We start from the raw sequence: 18,521 nt of genomic DNA, 5'->3' as shown, positions 1-18,521 counted from the left end.
GCACCCTTGAAGGCATCCTCAAGAGACCTCAGGGTGCCAGAGCACCCTAGCTGAGAATCACTGACCTAGAGATGCATCCTACTAAGCACTTACAGCTGGGAAGAAGTGGAAAACAGAAACACTCTTAAGGTAGTTACCTTTGCAGAATGGTGCATTTTGTTCCGTCTCATCTTAATTTGGTAGAAGCCCTCATCTCCCAAATGAGTATCAAAGACCCACAACAGGAGCCGTATAGGTTCATCCTTAGAACGCTTGGAGACGGAAAAGCAGAGAAGAGACTTCCACTAACCAACAGTACCTGACTTCTATCATTCAGCAGAACAATCCAGATCCTGATGCTCCAAGCACAAGACGCAGGAAAATAGCCAGCTTTGTTCTATCATGAGAATGGTATTTTGAGAAACTACTTTCTGAATTTTAGCAGTTTAGGGTCCATCACCAAGTTTTGAGAAAGATGTTGGCTCCCTGTTGAACATGCATTAGAGATGTTACCTGTAGTCAGCTTCTATCAGCTGTTACAAAACAGCACAATACCATCACCTATCACAGTATATCTGCATCTAGAGTTAACTGACACAGGATGCCTCACTTGAGAAACACCATTCATTCCTGCCTGTGGCAGGGGGTCAGGCTAGATGGTCTGTTCAGGTCGCTCCTGACCCTAGCTACTATGAAACAGGCCCCCCATTCCAGCTGGGTTGGGCACGTCACAAAAACCATTCACACCTGTTCTCAGGAAGAGTAAAAAGGCACCAAATCAGAACAGCAGCATGTACGCAGCTGTAAATGGTCCAGCAAGATGCACCGTAGGGGAGACCCAGACCAGGAACCTCCATTTCAGGATGGAGGGCAATCTGGACTGAGTGGAAGCAGGGCACAGGGGCAAGGCAGCTTGTTACCACTTCCTCTCTACTCCAGCATTTCAACTTCTCCCACAGTGGAATACTCTACAACTAACAGGGGGGGCACCTTAGGGCCCTGCTACACATTCAAATTAAAGCTGGATAAAAAACAGCTATGGACTTGTTACACATTTTCAAGCACCAACTTTATAGCTGGTTTGATCTTTTTCATAGATGTTAGGGTCGGAAGGGACCTCAATAGATCATCGAGTCCGACCCCCTGCATAGGCAGGAAAGAGTGCTGGGTCTAGATGACCCCAGCTAGATACTCATCTAACCTCCTCTTGAAGACCCCCAGGGTAGGGGAGAGCACCACCTCCCTTGGGAGCCCCTTCCAGACCTTGGCCACTCTGACTGTGAAGAAGTTCTTCCTAATGTCCAGTCTAAATCTGCTCTCTGCTAGCTTGTGGCCATTATTTCTTGTAACCCCCGGGGGCGCCTTGGTGAATAAATACTCACCAATTCCCTTCTGTGTCCCCGTGATGAACTTATAGGCAGCCACAAGGTCACCTCTCAGCCTTCTCTTGCGGAAGCTGAAGAGGTCCAGGTGCCCGCGTCTCTCCTCATAGGGCTTGGTCTGCAAGCCCTTCACCATACGAGCAGCCCTTCTCTGGTTGTAGGGCTTGCAGGCCAAGCCCTACGAGGAGAGACTAGAGAACCTCTCTAGTGTGATAATTACTTTGCATGTGTGGTTGGTCAAAATTTACTGTGCAATGCATTAGTTAATCGTGTGGTAATTATTTTGCACTGGTGGCTGGTGTCACTTTGCATGTGTGGTCGGTCTAAATTTATTGTGCGATTCACCTGTTAATTGCATAATACATACAACATGTAGCAAGGGCCTTAGAGATGGCCTAGACTCCAGGCCCTAGAGATACCCTGTTAAGCATTTCCAGGTGGGAAGCAGCGGAGAACACAAGCACACTTGAGCTAGTTATTTTTGCAGAACTGTACATTGTTTGGTCTTATGAGATTGGAGGCTTTGACCAAATTAAGACCAGGTGCAGAGCATCTCCCAAACTAACAGCAAAGACCCACAAACAGGACTTAAGGCCTTTACAGGTTCACCCTTAGACCGCTTGGAAAGGGAACAGCGGAGAAGAGATTCCCACTGGCCAACGATGGAGCCGCGATTCGTGCCAGCAGCACTTGACCCAAGATAAGGACAACCTTTACCCAGTCAGATGGCAGGCCCGCCTTGCCCAGGGTCCTGCCATGCAGTCGCATCTCCCTACACCTTTTCATTTGCACACTTCCCATCTGTAGCCCACCAGGTGCTCAACTTCCTCCGGGCCCTAGCCAAGCTTGCAACCTATCTGACCAGGAAGGCGGCTCTGGAAAGGGACAGCCAGCAGGGTCTGCCCAAGGGTTTTTCTGCACGGCCCCTCTCCCACATCCATCCAGGGTGCCCCTCGCCCCTTTCCTCCCAAGCCCATCTGGGCACGGAAGACAGGCGAGCGCCCCTGCACCTGTCCCTGGCTGGGTGGGCTCCCACAGCCCCCCACTACCCAGTGTGCGGCTGAGGGAGAAGCCCCCCATGCCCACGGCGCCTCCCCGCGCCAACGGCCGCGCTCCAACGGTCCCCAACGGCCGCGCCGCGCCGCGCCCCTCCCCCCCGGCGAGCCACGGGCACTCACAGCGCGCGGACCCGCCTCCTGCTCCGGCCGGGGGAGGAGCGGAACTGACGGCAACTGCGCGGCACTACCTGGCCGCCACAGCGCATGCGCCAGCCGCTTCCGCCCGCCGCGCCCCTGCCTGAATGAACGCGCAGGGGGACGCCGCGGGTTGGTTGCCTGGCGCTAGGCGGCAGAGGAGCGGATTGGCTGGGACCCGAAGGATGTCTGGGGGAAGGCTATTGGGTCATCGGGAGCTGGGCCAAAAGTAGGGATCGTGCCATTGGCGGGTAGTTGCTGGAGGTGCCTGCAGCCTGGCTAAGGTGCGGACTGTTGCACGTGGGGAGCCCGAGGTGGCGCAGCCCTGGCCTCTCTGAGGTCTTCGCAAGGGAAACCCGCTGTGCAAAAAAACAAGCAAAAAAAGGAGGAGCTGGGATTTTCTGAGGGTGCCTGGGGAGTAAGGAGCTGGAGTCCAGAGGTTCAAGCACCAGGGACAGAGCCGTGCAAGGGGGTCACTGTGTGGGCAGGGTCGGGTGGCACCAGAGAGACTCGTTCGCTTTCCTAGGTGACGGCCTACTCGGTCGGATGCTGCTCACTGAAGTCTGTTCTAAGTAGCTTCGAGCAAGTTAGTCTCTAAGGTGCCACCCTGCCCTGGCTCCAGACGGAACTACCTCTCTCCACTCATAAGAAGCAATTCATCCTTTGCAGACAGGTCAGCTGCAGGGTGATTTGTTATAAAGCGGGTGGTTTGGGTTGGCTGCTTGACTAGAATGGTTAAAAGAAAGGTACAAATAGCAAGGGCTGCTTAAATCAGCGACCCCAGTAGCTAATATCATAGGGTGCGTTGCCTGGCTCAAATACCCAAAGCACTGGGGTTACATTTAACATCTTTAGAAGATTTCTGTGGTCTTATAAAAATCTCTGTTAGGGAATTACTGTTGATATTCAGCCTAAATTTTTTCTTCCTTAATTTCCTTCCATTATGCGTTGGTCTGAAGAAAATGCATTTTCAATTGGCTCATGTGGTGACAACTTACCGTATTAAATTGAACAAATTTGCTGCTGTTGAATGAGTTACGCACCGACCTAAAAGAGACTTGAACCACGTTTTTTAAGTTATTTAGTCAGTCCCGGTGGGTGCCTGTATACACTATACTAGGTTTGTGTGCATAGCTTAGAGCAATGGTTCTCAAACTTTTTGGACTTGACACACCTCTCCATAACTTTTGTGAACTGAGCAGCACTCAGTTTAAAAGCTAATTTATACTACCAGAGAGGCTGAGAAGTGCAGGTGGCAGACTGACCAGGCTGGAACAAGCTATCCTGGTTGAGAATTACTGGCCTAGAGACTGAAGACAAGCTATGTGCTTAGCCCACGTAGTGCTTACCTGACCTTAAGATAAGCAATCCTCATTAAGTACAGTGTGTTGGTGCTGTGATATTAGCAGCCCTGGAACTGATTAGCTTCTCCTTTTTCAGGGCTTCCAATTTTGTTTGGGAGCTGCTATGACAAGCCTTGAAAATAGGAGGAACTGCTCAGTTTCAGGCCCTCTAACAGCACAGTAAGTACCTTACCTATCCTCAGTCCTGCAATACTAACAGCTCTGAAACTAACTCACCCCTGTCATCTTCAAGGCTTGTCATACTAGTCCTTAGGCTAAGAACAGATGTCAGATTTCTCCTAGACAACGCCTTTTATTCCGGGATCCTACAGACATATGAGCTCGCTGTCAAACTTTAACTTCTGTTTTTACCCTTGACTCTTTGTGGTACAGTTAACCCTGTGAAATATCCAAGATAATTCTTCTTAATTTACACTATTCATTATTTTACTCTGATAGTGTTGGAGTGATGTTGTAGCTCAGCGTTGTCCTTTATTGGACTAACTGCATGGCTGGGATAGCCTTGGACAAGGCTAAGAATACACTGCATTCGTCTTTAGGTTACTGTGACAGTAATGCCAACTGCTGCCACAAGATGTCATGACAAGGTAAGGCTCAAGGAACCATACAGAGAGTTAAACAGTAAAAACAATGCACATAGCATCATGGTGAATGATTGTTCACACCAAATGTTTTACACAAAACAAACACCACGTCCTTATTATAGAACAGATATCTATTCAACATCTTTATCAGCGACTTGGAGGTGGGTGTGGAAAGCACGCTGTCCAAATTCACGGATGACACAAAGATGTGGGGAGAAGTGGGCACGCTGGAGGGGAGGGACAGAATCCAGCTAGATCTAGACAGGTTACAAAGGTGGTCAGGTGAGAACAGAATGGAATTCAACACAGACAAGCGCAAGGTGCTGCATCTAGGGAGAAGGAACCTGCAACATACCTATAGGCTGAGGAACACCCTTCTCAACAACACAGTGGCTGGAAGGGATCTTGGAGTTATTGCTGACTCCAGAATCGACATGAGCCGCCAATGCGAGGAAGTGGTCAGTAAAGCTAACTGCACCAATGAAAACTGCACCATTGTTCCTCTTCCAAGTATGATTACATAAGTAGGTGCATCACAAGCAGGTCCAGGGAGGTGATCCTTCCCCTCTATGCGGCGCTGGTCAGGCCGCAGTTAGAGTACTGTGTCCAGTTCTGGGCACCGCACTTCAAGAGGGATGTGGCCAGCATTGAGAGGGTCCAGAGGAGGACCACTTACATGGTCAGGGGGTAGCAGGCCAGGACCTATGAAGATAGACTAAAGGGCCTGACCTATGAAGATAGACTAAAGGGCCTGAATGTATTCAGCCTCTACAAGAGAAGACTGAGAGGGGATCTGGTGTCTGTCTATAAACTCACCAGGGGGGACCAGTGGAAAATAGGTGAGCCTCTGTTCCCCCCAGGCACCACCTGGAACTATGAAACAGGTTCCTAAACTGTAGTACGTGTAACTCTGGCAAGACATCTCTGGGGAGTACTCAGGAGAAATTGTATAATGGCAGATTTAATTTTTATTTTAATAATTGACATTTAAGGGGTTAAAATATAAAATGTATGTGGTAAGGTTACGTGGGCCGCTGGTAAATCTGGAAAGGGGTATAAAATAAAAAAAAGACTGGGGAACCTCTGCCCTAGAAAAGTTAGTCTCATGGGACTGGTTGTGCGTGGTTACTAATTGTATAGGAGACTTCCTATTCCATTGTATAGGAGACTACAATGTTGCTGGAGCTATACTAATGACTCAGATAGTCACCTGGCATGGCATTGCAGCCTAGAGTTGTGGCAGAGATGCTCACTCACATTAGGTAGGTGCTTGGATTCATTCATTCTCAGAGTTTAGCCCTAGTTTATTGATTGTAGCTCAAGGCAGTTAATTACATTGTACCTGATCCCCTGCATTTTCTATTTAGTATGATCTTACACTTCCATTCCTACCTAAAACTGAGGTGTAGCATGTTTGTATCCTGCAGATGAGATGTGGTGGATGAAGATATCACTATGGATCTCTTACCTATGTCACACAGGTGATGAAGCCACCTGTCCGCCCAGCCTCAGAATAAAGGTGCTCTAGAAATGCTCTAGAAATGGACACTCCTCCAGAGAGGTAAACCGCACGTTTGAAAGAGCCACCTGGATACCACGTGAAGAACTGCTGCAGTACAGAAGAAAAACACCCACAAATTGCACACCGCTGGTTATGACATATCATCCATCCCTTGAACCTGTATGGAAAATCCTCAAAAAATTGCAACCCATATTAGAAAGAGACCCTATTCTTAAAAAGATCTTCCCAGAGCCACCCATCCTAGCCTTCAAACAAGCACCAAACCTCGCCAACCTCATCACCAGAAGCAAACTTCCTCAAGCCCAGAACACACCAAAAGGATCCAGACCGTGCCAGGACAAGAAATGCAAAACCTGCCAACACATCTCCACCACCCCCACTATTACTACACCCCACAACAGAGCCATCAGCATCCCAGGATCTTACAGCTGCACCTCCAGAAATGTAGTATACCTCATCCAATGTACCAAATGCCCTGATGGAAGATATGTAGGAGAGACCAGACAACAACTGCACACCAGAATGAACGCACACCGGAAATCCATCAAAGACAGAAACACCCAATTACCGGTGGGGGCACATTTCTCACAGGAGGGCCACTCTCTCAGTCCTGATCCTCAAGGGAAATTTACACACCACTTCCCAGAGATGAGCCTATGAGCTCCATTTCATCAACCTGCTGGATGCTAGAGATCATGGACTAAACAGACACTGGATTTTTGATACATTATAATCTGCCTGGCAACTGACTCCCCAGCCCAGCCCAGCCCCTGGCTTCTTCACTTTTCATCCCATCCAGAAAGAGCACACACCAACTGCTGCAGCTTCCTTAGTCTGACGAAGGGTTTTTGAACCTGAAAGCTTGCTTAATAACTATTCTCCAACCATTTGGGTTGGTCTAATAAAAGATATCAGATTCACCCAAGGAACCTTGTCTGCCTATGTCCTTAGACCAACACGGCTACAACCTAAACCCCTAGAAATGCAAAGTATTTATCATCATTAATTTATCATGCAGTGTCAGACTGCTCCAACCAACGATCATGGACCGTAATTTTCTGGCAGCACATCACCATGCATGTTTATCGGTGCTTGGAGATTATGGATGAAATCCTGGCTTTAGTAAAATAAACGGCAAAACCCCACTTGATTTCAGCGGGCTCAGAACCGTGTTGGAGACCCGAGACCCCTGCATCGCTTCGTGCTGGGTGCGTGACCACATCCCTCCTACAGGCCGTCTAAGCCCAGAAACAGTTTAGCTTTGTTGCACAAATGGCTAGTTTCGTGTCCCTGGAGGCTTTTCCAATATACCTCAAGGGAGAGTCATACACACTCAGGCTGGATCCATCTCAAGTTTATTTGTTTGCAAACAGATCAACAAGGGAGCTCAAAGCCCAAATCCGAGTCGAACCCTAGCCACGCCCGAAGATACATTTTGATACCTCTCATGAACAAGATCCCATTGTGGCAATCTGTGATTTGCTACAGTTTTCTACAAAGTTTACGTGCAAAGCAGGCAGTAACTAATCTGTGTTCCCACAGGAATCAGCCTTATCGTGAACCAAGCATTGTTCAGACTGTGCTCTCCCCCTAACAGGCCCCCCACCCTTCCTGGCCCCGCAGTGGTGGGGGAGAGAAGAAACAATTTGCAGTTTACAGTTCTTAGCCGTGAAGCCTTTTGTGTAATGAGGCAAGACATTTTTGCAATAGCTTGAAGCACAGGCCCCTGCAAAGTCACACGGGCCAGGAGCGCCGAGTAAGGATCGCGCGGCTACCTGCGATCAATGCAGACCAGCCACACACACGAAGTCACGATCACAGGACAAAAATGACTACCAAGCTGGAAAGCGAGCCGAGCAGCTACATAAAGTTAGTGCTTGAAAACACGTAACAACTCCACAGCTGGTTTGGACCCAGGTTTCATTGGACTGTGTAGCAGGTGAGACACGGTGTGTTGCGAGGGGAGGGGGGGAACACCGAAGAATGGCCCCAGGGCACACACGTGTCTCAATGCCGCCCTGCTCCGCTCTCGATGCTCATCCGGGACGCGCATGTCTGACCCCGACTGGGCTCAAACCCCTCCGCGCGCCGGAGGCCGGGGGGGGGGGGGAGGGGTGAGTTCCTGAGCGCCCCGGTGCATCTTGGGACGTGTAGGCCTTCTCCCGCCGCGCGGGGGGAGGAGGAGGAGGTGGTGGTGAGGCGAGCGGTGCATGCTGGGACTCGTAGTTCTCCCTCCCGCCCGCGACGGCGCAGCACTACAGCTCCCGGCGGCCCCCGCGGCGCGGGGCAGGATGGCGGCGCGGCCGAGCGGCGGCGAGAACCGGCTGGTGTCGCTGCCCCTGTCCCGCATCCGCGTCATCATGAAGAGCTCCCCCGAGGTGTCCAGCATCAACCAGGACGCGCTCTTCCTCACCGCCCGCGCCACGGTACCGCCCTCGGCCCGCCCGGGGGGGACATGCGGGGGTGTGGGGGGAGGCAAGCGTCCGCTGCGGCGTGAAGCGGGGCCGGCGCGGGAAGGCGGCTCTTGACGTCTCTCTTCCGGTGGTTTGCAGGAGCTGTTTGTCCAGTACTTGGCCTCGTACTCGTACAAGCACGGGCGAGGCAAGGAGAAGAGAGCCCTGACCTACAGTGACCTGTCGCACACGGCCGAGGAGTGCGAAACCTTTCAGTTCCTCGCAGGTGCGTGTCGCCGCGGGCGGGCTGGGGGGCAAAGCCACGGTCTCGCGCACGGTGCTGCCCCGTGGCGTCGGCACACATCGCGCGACGGGGGCCGTCTGCGCCGCAGTACGAAGTCGCGGGACGCGCTGGGCCGGCGTCTGGGGACAGTCGGCGCCGTCGAGCGCCTTGATGCCTTGTCACAACGGTCGCGTCACGGCTGTCCGAATGAGGAGGCCGAGCGACGGGAGGTGAAGCAGCCCCAGTTACGGCAGTGTAAGATCTGGGTGTAAAGCCCAGAAGCGCTGATGCTCGCATCGTCTGCTTTACCCACCAGGCCACACACCTGTAAATCCGCTTAGAGAAGAGCAAGGCAGGCGGTGGGGGAGGCTTTTAGGAAACGTACCAGCTCAGAGCTATGAATGGATGAGCGTTCGATGCACAAACGCGTCTGAGGTGGGAACAGGACCACAAACGTTCACGTGTTGCTCTCGGACTTGGGCGCTTTGGGGTTAGCCCTGCTTGTTCATAAGAACGTGCTAGGATGGTGGTCTCATTCTAGGCACCTTTTTAGCAGTGTTGCCTTAGCAAGCAGTCCACTTTCCCATCTCTCGAGGTCATCAGCTGTAAGAGCAGTGTCAAACTTACCCCGGGCCAGATCTGAACTGCAGGGTCTCCCCCCAGGCCAGATCTGTGGGGCCAGCAGCCAGTGTGGTAGGGTCACATCCAGGCAGCAACGTGAGTCCAGGGCTGGGTGGTGGTGGTGATGGGCTGCATTCAGGCAGCAGCACAGAGCTGGGGGGCTGCTGCTGATGGCCATGTCCATTGGGGTCCACGGACCCCAAATTGTGTGGCGGGCCATACGCCCCAACTTCCAGGAGTCCGCCGGGCTACCAGCAAGGCTACATGAAATAGCTCCACGGGCTGCATGTTTGGCACCCCTGATCTATAATGGTGTCCTGGACAGATCCCTAAATGGAGCATAGAGGAATTGCTTGCAAGGGATATACCTAGAGCAGGTAAACCTCATATCCAGTGTTGTTCTACGGTGCAAGTAACTGCTGACCGTGGCAGTGGCAGCGTCCACACCAACTGCAACCGGCTAAAAACAGCATAACAGGTTTCAGAATTTAAACCTCTATAATTAAGAATCTCTCTCAAAAGAAGACAAATTCTAGCGTTCGAGCCTTAATTGGATGAAAACTCTCTACTATTACGTTAGCCATTGTTCCTCTTCCAAGTATGATTATTATAGATTGAAATAACTCATCTTGTTGTTCCCTAGACTAAAAAGTTGCATTCTGTGAACTGTGCAGCTAGTAATTAGTGACTTTAAATGCCACAGTAATAACTGTCCTAAATATAACTGTTCTAAATGAGCACAAAATCAGCAATTCTGCCTTTCAGATATCTTGCCAAAGAAGATCCTAGCTAGCAAATACCTGAAAATGCTTGAAAAGGAGAAGAGAGATGGAGAGGTGAAGGAGGAGGAGAAGGAAGAAGAGGAAGATGAGAGTGAAGAAGACGCCGAATCTTAAGGGTTTATCAGACTGTCTTCATATTCGGTCTTTTTCCTGTTGTATAAAAGATGTTATTTTTTTGTGACTGAGAATCCAACTGCTGGATTTATTTGTATGTGAAGTCACCTGTTTTCTATTTTTGTTTTAAGAAGCTTTATCCAATGACACACACACAGCCTGAAGGACAGAATTATCCCCCAGATACACACACACACAAACACACACACACACGAGGGGAAGAGTTCCTACAGATCTGGAGACAGAACTAGCTCATTCTTTTTAAAGTAACTTAGACAATCATTACCACATTTCTTGTGGGCAGCCCTCATCATCCAGGCCAAAGGTCTCTCGCGTTCTCTCTAGGTGGTTAAATGGATCCCCTCTTACAGCTGATGCTGTTGGTAATCAACTTGAAGAGGCTGTATATACTCTATCAATAGTATTTGCCTTCTGCCAGCCAAGAAGCAGATAACTGGTTCAGATCTCTATCCCAGTTCTCCTATATGGGTCTAGAACCTACCCATGGATCAAGCCCTTAAAAACCAACATGACTTCTGCAGTGCTGTCCAAATCTCTTCCTTCCTCTAGAAGGAAACTGGATACAGGGCTAGACTAGTTCAAATTAGTGGTGTAGGTCTGTGGCTGTAGTGGTGATGAAGAAGTACAAGTGTTAGCAGGTGGTGTAAATATGTGCATCTAGAACCTGTGTTTTCCTCAGCAAGGTCTCTACTTTTGCAGCATACTGTTTATGGTATTTAACCAACACGCATATTGTGTGAAGTTTAGAGGTGGTTGTATGGGAAGAAAATAAGTAGTCCTTTTACCATGTCAGTGGTAGAGCTGGAATATTTTTGTTACAATGAAATTGGAAACAGCCCTGTGTAGAAAATTTTGTACACAATTTTTTAAATAAATGTTTTATAAAATGTGGAATTTAATGTAGAGGGTCCTGACAGCTTTCTCATCTGTAGGCTTTCCAGTTTATCTTTGGTGCACAATTAACATAATTGTCCCAAACTTGCTGATGGGCAAACTTAATGAATGTGGATCCTGTTGGAGAAAAAAAAAAGACTAGCCATGAGTACAAAGTAATGATTGAGTGGGAGGGGGGAGAAGGGACACTAGGAATTCACACTGATCTTCCAAATAGTTTACATTCTTTGTTGTGGGTCAGCTTCAGTGTGTTTCAGGGGAAACGTGCCTGGATAAACCCTGGCCATGCCCCTGTAAAGAAATGTTTCAGTCTCATCTGCCCTCTTTCTGGCTAAGACGCTTACTGGAGAAGTAGTAAATTAAGTTACCATATTTCACAGTGTATAGGTCGATGTGGTGTATAAGTCCCCGTTTTTCTGATCTAAAAAGTTAAGAAGACGTATACACCAGAACTATGAAATTCCTAACTTTTTGGATCCGAAATACGGGGTTAACTTATACTGCCCCTTGCATGCCCTCACTGCAGCCGGGCACCTGAGGGGTGAACATGTGCTGCAGCTCCGCTTGCAGGGGATAACAAGGCTGGGCTTGGCGCTTGGCTGGCACAACTCCATCCTCTGCCAGTGGCGCTGCCTGGGCCTGGTACCACTTGCAGGGGATGGGGCTGCACCAGCTGAGCGCCAAGCCTGGCCCCGTCTGCTGCGAGCAGTGCTGCCAAGCACTACGCCCAGCACCATTTGCAGAAGACAGGACTGGGAGTGCTGCTCAGCTGGTGCAGCCCCATCCCCTGCAAGTGGTACTACCTAGGCCACAGCAGCCAAGCATGGAGCCCAGCCCCATCCTCTGTGTTGCTGGGCTCAACGCTCGGCAGTGCCACTCAGCAGACACGGCCAGGCTTGGCATAACTGGTGCAACCCCATCCCCTGTGAGTGGTGCTGAGCTTGGCTGGTGCAGCCCAGGCAGTGCTGCTTGCAGGGGAGGGGGCCCCACAAAGTGGTTTTGTATAGCAGTTTAGAAGTAAGGAAATATAGTGGTGGGATTCATCCCACGACTGGGCAGTTATCATTAGGGACTATAGGCTCTACAGGCGGGATAGAGAAGGAAGGAAGGGAGGGGTGTGGTGCTCTATGTCAAAGAGCAATACACATCCTCTGCCTGCAAAATGGGATCAGAGGAGGGGCAGGCTGAAGTGGTCTGGGTCAAGATACAAGGGGGTCGTGGGGAGAGGGATTTAACGATGGGGGTCTACTACAGACCCCACAACCAAGGGGAGGAGCTGGACTGGGAATTTTCGGGCCAGCTTGCAGAGGCACTTAAGGCAAAGGATGTAGTTGTCATGGGTGATTTAATTACCCGGACGTGTGCTGGGAGGAGCAGTCAGCCAGGTCGGACGGTTCCAGGAAGTTCCTGGCTGAGATACAGGACCTCCACTTAACCCAGGAGATGCACAGTCCCACCAGAGGAAATGCCCTGTTGGACCTGGTCCTGGCCGCAAGCGATGATCTGGTAAGGGGGCTCCAGGTCCTTGACCACCTGGGTGATAGCGATCATTGCTTGCTGGAATTCATCATCCAGCACAGGGTAAACAAGGGCCTGCAGCAAGGCGGTAGCCCTAGACTTCAAGAGGGCCAACTTCAACAAGTTGAGATTGGTGGGAGAGGCGCTGGGGTTCTCGAGGGCAGGGGAACTCAGTGCCCAAGATGAGTGGTCGTTCCTTAAGGAGATGATACTCAGGGCCCAAGGGGTGACAATCCCAACAAGAAGCAAGGGGGGCAAGAGTGCCCAAAAGACCCCCTGGCTCACCAAGGACGTCTGGGAATGCCTGGTTGCCAAAAAGGTGGCGTACACCCAGTGGAAGGGCAGGGTGATCTCCAAAGAGGAGTATACCTCCACTGCTTGGGCCTGTAAGGGGCCGTTAGGAAAGCTAAGGCGGACATAGAGCTAGGACTAGTGTCCGAGATCAAAGATAAGTCCTTTTTCAAATATATAGGGAGGATGAAGAAGACACCGGGAAACGTGGGGCCCCTGCAAGTTACGCTGGGCAATCTGGTGGTTGCGCCAGAGGAGAAGGCAGACCTCTTTAACAAATTCTTTACCTCCATTTTCTTGTGCAGGGACCGGGACTCCCCCACCATGATTCAAGACGGACTCGAGGGGAACACCTCCAGACCTAAGGTTGAGGAGGACCGGGTTAGAGAGCTTCTGGAGGGGCTGGACATATTCAAATCAGCAGATCCAGATGCTCTCCACCCCAGGGTGTTGAAGGAACTAGCAGGGATTATTGCAGGGCCCTTGGCACGGCTTTACAAGCGCTCGTGGTGCTCGGGCCAGGTGCCAGATGATTGGAAGATAGCCAATCTGGTCCCCATCTTTAAGAAAAGGAGGAGGGAGGACCCGGGCAACTATAGGCCTGTCAGTCTTAACTCAATCCTGGGGAAACTCTTTGAGAAGATCATCAAGGAGCACATCTGTGATGGGCTGGCATCAGGGATGATGCTCAGGGGCAACCAGCACAGTTTCATTAGGGGCAGGTCATGTCAGACCAACCTGATTGCCTTTTACGATCAGGTCACAAAAGCATTGGATGCAGGTGTTGCCGTGGATGCAGTCTTTCTGGACTTCAGCAAGGCCTTTGACACTGTCGACCACCCCATCCTCATTAAAAAACTAGGTGACTGTGGCATCGATGCCTGCACAGAGATGGAATGCAAATCGGCTGAAGGGTCGTACTCAGAGGGTGGTGGTGGACGGGTCATATTCGACCTGGGGGGAAGCGGGCAGCGGAGTCCCCCAGGGCTCGGTCCTTGGGCCCGTACTGTTCAATTTCTTTATCAGCGATTTGGACAACGGGGTGAAAAGCAACCTGTTTAAATTTGCTGATGATACCAAAATTTGGGGTGAGGTGGGCATGTTAGCAGGGAGGGAAAGACTGCACCAAGACCTGGATAGGTTGCAGGGGTGGGCTAATAAAAACAGGATGCATTTCAATACTGACAAGTGCAGGGTGCTGCACTTGGGCAGTAGTAACCGGCAGCACACTTATAAGATGGGAAACTCCCTTCTTGGGAGCACGGAGGCAGAAAGGGATCTTGGAGTCATCATGGACTGCAGATGAACATGGGCCGACAATGCGAGGTCACGGTCGGCAGGGCTAACTGGACCTTATCATGCATCCACAGCTGCAACTCCAGTAGGGCCAAGGAGGTGATCCTCCCCCTCTACGCGACACTGGTCAGGCCGCAGCTGGAGTACTGTGTCCAGTTCTGGGCACCCCACTTCAAGAGGGATGTGGACAGCATGGAGAGGGTCCAGAGGAGGCCACCTGCATGATCCGGGGACAGCAGGGCAGACCCTTCAATGAGAGGCTACGGGACCCGAACCTGTTCAGCCTTCACAAGAGAAGGCTGAGGGGGGACCTGGTGACCGTCTATAAACTCACTAGGGGGGACCAGAAGGGTTTGGGGGAGACCCTGTTACCCCTAGCGCCCCCCGGGATAACAAGGAATAACGGCCACAAGTTGTTGGAGAGGAGGTTCAAATTAGACATCCAAAGGTGCTACTTCACAGTTAGGGCGGCTAGGATCTGGAACCGACTTCCAAGGGAAGTGGTGCTGGCTCCCACCCTGGGGGTCTTTAAGAAGAGGCTTGAAGCCTACGTGGCTGGGGTCATTTGAGCCCAGTTTTCCTCCTGCCCAGGCAGGGGGTCGGACTTGAAGATCTACAAGGTCCCTTCCGACCCGACTTCTATGATTCTATCGGGAAGTTCATGCGACTGCCCAACTGAAACTACTAAGATCACCCAAGTCAAGCTATGGTAGAAGAAGCTGCTATTATTGAAAGCAGAAGGAAAGAATGGGATAAGAGGCAGTCCTAGCTCCCTTTGGAAACTCCCCTTCCCCGACAGTGTCCTGGACTGTGCCCACTCAAGACCAAATGGTAAGGTGCACATCTGGCTGCGGGACTGAGCTCAGAATGTCATAGTCTTGATAAAGGTCACAAAAACCTTCTGCTCTTCCCCTTTCGATCCTGCATCCGTCCCCACCCCATGCACAAATCTGGGAGTGCCCCCAGGAGTCTGCACAGTGGTGGGGAGCCAGCCCCCCCTGCCACCTCCTGGATGAGCTGCCCACAGCTCCATTTCACTTCCTGCCCGGACCCCATTGCCATGCATTCCCACCCAGGCCCCATGTCCCACACACCACCCCAGCTGAGCTCCTACTCCCAGCCCCAGCCTTGCCCACCTCCCCCCCAACTTACCTGCCGGGAGCTGCTCTGCAGGCTGCCACATGCATGTGTGCACGTGGACATGCACGTGGTGCCCCCTGCCTGGCTGCCCTCCTCCCACTCCCCCCAACCCCTTGCAGGCTGGAACTCTGCAAGGGGAAACCTGCTGTTTCCTGCATTGTTCCCCTTAAAAAAGAGAAAAATCCACATTTTTCACCTTAAAATGAGAACATCCGCATTTTACTGCATCTTTTGGTAGTGAATAGAAAAGCAGGATCTCTGGGGATGAATAAGATTGGCAAGGAAAGGCTCCGTCCCTCCTCAGAAGAGGTGGATGGACATTATTTCTTTCTTCACGGTTCCTATTGGCTTCGGGGTTTTCATGTCACATGTCCAAGTTCCCTCCTGTTTCTGCTGCCTCGACACAAGTCCCACCTTGATAGCACTTTAGCTCAACCTGCGATGTCCCCCTTTTGCTGAAAACTTGGTGATACATTTAGTTACTATAAAACTGATGTGACTATTTTTGGGAGATCAGGGAAGGCATGAGAGTTGGTAACAGCAGGCCTTAAACGACATAAATACATATTATAACAGATTGGATGTGTAAATACATTAAGCAATAATGGCATGGATAGGTGTGAATTGTGCCTTTGCTCGACAGCTGCTTTGGGACTTAGTTCTCCTAATACACAGCACCATGGCAACCCTCCTGTAATGTGGAATATTTTTGGTGTTTGATGATCGTAATCCTCTCCTCTCCTCACCATCCTGCCCTGTTACATTTAGTCCTTTGGGAAGCCATTGTCTGCATGCCAGTGAAGGCAGCTAGAAATAGTTGCTTTAGCTTATACCAAAAAGTATTTGCATGTCAGGGAGCATTAGACCCTAGCCCTCCTGGTAATCTGAATGCCTCTTATCCACTTCTTACCCTTTCATGTGTTCCTCAAAAAATGGACTGAGCTGCATAAGCAATGTGAATGGTTTGGGTAAGGTAGTTTTATCAAAAGGCAGAGCATAGGTGTAGGAAGAGATCTAACAGGAGAGGCAATGGCATTTGTTAAGTGACCACCCCGCAGCCCCAGGCATGGCCCATGTAGCAGAGCAGCCCCCTCCAAGGAGCACCGCTGGGGAGGGAAGGGGCGTCTGGCTCAATAAGTCAATGCCCCACGAGGAAAACCTGTCCATGCCGCTGTCAAGAGAGGCCAGTTATTTCATCCACCACCTCAGTGACCTATTCAGAAAGGTGGGTTCCTACATTTATTTCCCAGCAACACAACATGATGGATATCATATACATACAGAGTAAGTGTCCCTGTGGCCCGTTGCTCACCTAAATGCCTTTTAGGTTTAATTTAAGCCTTCCTCAAGTTACATCCCCACAGGGGTAACAGAGGTGGGAGAAAGGCAGAGGCCATCTCGAATTCTCCTTGATGAGACTCCATCAATGACTCTGAGCTGGCACCATACACCCGTCTTGTTATTCACCTACAGGAAACCAAGTGATCCAGGACCTTAGCTATCAGGACACAAAGCAAAGCCCAACTCTGTGTCAGTCCCATGTTAGGAGTGGTCGTATCTAAGGTTTCCCACCCTCCCACCACCCTTGGCCATTTTCAAGGGACTTAAGGTAGCCTACACAAGTGTGGCTAAAACATAAGGCCCTAAAGCCTGCTTTCGATGACTGCAGAGTAAACCTTTGCAGGCGTTACAGCTAGCCTGGTCAGTGAATTGAGAAAGCAATTGGTAAATCCAGTTAACCCAGTAATGATAGCAAATGAAACAGAGCAAAACGCCTGAAGGGAAGCATCTGGCAAGATGACTGTACAATAACCGATCCTGATAGAGTCGGTCGTATCTTCAGGAGAACAGTCTTAGCTCTAGTGACTGATGCAGCCACACGTCTTGCATGTAGGTTTGCTGTAACAGATACAGTTGTGTTAATTTTTTTTTAGAGAAAGTGTAAAAAACCAAGCAGCCTTGTCAGCCTTTGAAAACCGAGGTAGGAAGAAAACAGGAGAGCAGCAAGCAGCATTTCAAGGTGGTGAAGGACAGAGATAAGAGCACCTCCCTTCCAGAACGGTGATTTTTACAAGGACAAAAATCCCAACTGATTGGCACTTTCCAGGGCCTTAGAAAAACTGGTTCAGTTCTGTTCCCAAAGTCCCAGTGGGAGAGATGTGTGTAAATAAACCATATCAGAGACTGTTCAAGTGAGCCAGGGACAGCTTGGAGGGAAAACTGGGGAATTCAGCAAATTCCAAGAGCCTGGCTGCAGGTCTGCATCTCATCCGCCCCCCGCAGAGTCTCCCCAGCTGGTAAAAGTGAGACCTTGCATTGCCACCGGTCACCAGGTAGACATGGGGATAAGTGTTTAATCCCTCGCTTTGGGGTATAACCAACTGAAGGTCGAGCCATAAACCTACCACGTACCATCTTGGTCAGACCTGGCTGCTCAAACACCTGTGAGCTAGGTAACATAAGCATCGCTCCAGGCAGCTTGAGTTTGGTAAGAGTTAGTTGTCATTTCTACCTTTCTGCCTTTTTTGTGACGGCATACACGAGGCCACAAAGTCACAATCCAGGTTTGAGGCCCATCGGGAAGTGAGTTAGTCATCTGACTGGGGTGGCAGCAAGATCCAACCTGCTACAGGGCAAGGAGGACCAGTAAGAAGGAGAGTCATTAAAGGCATTTATAGATGTGCCTGGGGTGGGGGGGCAACTTTAATTAGCTTCATTCTGTATCTAAAGGCCACATTACACTTAACATGTGTAAATGCACTTAAAGCATAAGCCTCTGTGCCTTCAAGCAGTAAAACACATGCTACGTGTGCTGGAATCATAGCAAAATCACAACTTTTTTTTGCACAAGGGCTCTCTCTTCAGATTGTATAAAGCAGCACGTGTTCAGCTATCATCAGACTGCTGCATGGGGATAATACAGGCTATCTGCAGTCCTAGAGGAGCTGTAGGCTTGTCTCTGAAAGCTGACAGATTGTCGTAACAGCACTGATAATGCCAGCAGCATCCGGCCTGCTCCTTCCCCTCAGTGACAGCACGAGCTCTCGCTCTTCAACAGGGTGGTAACGATGACACTCAGGCCCTGACCCACTCTACACCATACAGCACAGGTGCTAAGTTAAATATGTGCTCAGGTGAGTGGGC

The 18,521-nt window shown here is 50.5% G+C and overlaps 2 protein-coding genes across 6 annotated transcripts in view; one reads left to right on the top strand and one right to left on the bottom strand.

The window, feature by feature from the left end:
* The window catches only part of TRAPPC9 (trafficking protein particle complex subunit 9), an 839,741-nt gene extending 837,111 nt beyond the window's left edge, over positions 1-2,630 (bottom strand). For 4 of the 5 annotated variants that reach the window (XM_059723710.1, XM_006258702.4, XM_059723712.1 and 1 more), the window contains exon 1: positions 2,540-2,630. The gene's annotated coding sequence lies outside the window, so the exon portion shown is untranslated. Of the gene's footprint in view, positions 1-137; positions 559-2,539 lie in introns of those variants that run through there. The other variant, XM_059723711.1, reaches the window with a different exon arrangement.
* Positions 2,631-8,283: 5,653 nt separating this feature from the next.
* On the top strand, positions 8,284-11,137 carry CHRAC1 (chromatin accessibility complex subunit 1). Its single transcript, XM_006258704.4, has 3 exons — positions 8,284-8,450; positions 8,577-8,703; positions 10,087-11,137. Exons 1-3 carry the CDS (start codon positions 8,316-8,318, stop codon positions 10,215-10,217), a joined length of 393 nt encoding a protein of 130 aa, XP_006258766.1. The 5' UTR covers positions 8,284-8,315; the 3' UTR covers positions 10,218-11,137.
* Positions 11,138-18,521: the final 7,384 nt, after the last annotated feature.

The sequence above is a fragment of the Alligator mississippiensis genome, chromosome 3 (assembly GCF_030867095.1).
Source record: "Alligator mississippiensis isolate rAllMis1 chromosome 3, rAllMis1, whole genome shotgun sequence".
In the NCBI taxonomy this organism is placed as follows: Eukaryota; Metazoa; Chordata; order Crocodylia; family Alligatoridae; genus Alligator; species Alligator mississippiensis.
Note: the sequence above shows the minus strand (reverse complement) of the source record. Positions and strands in the feature narration are given on the sequence as shown.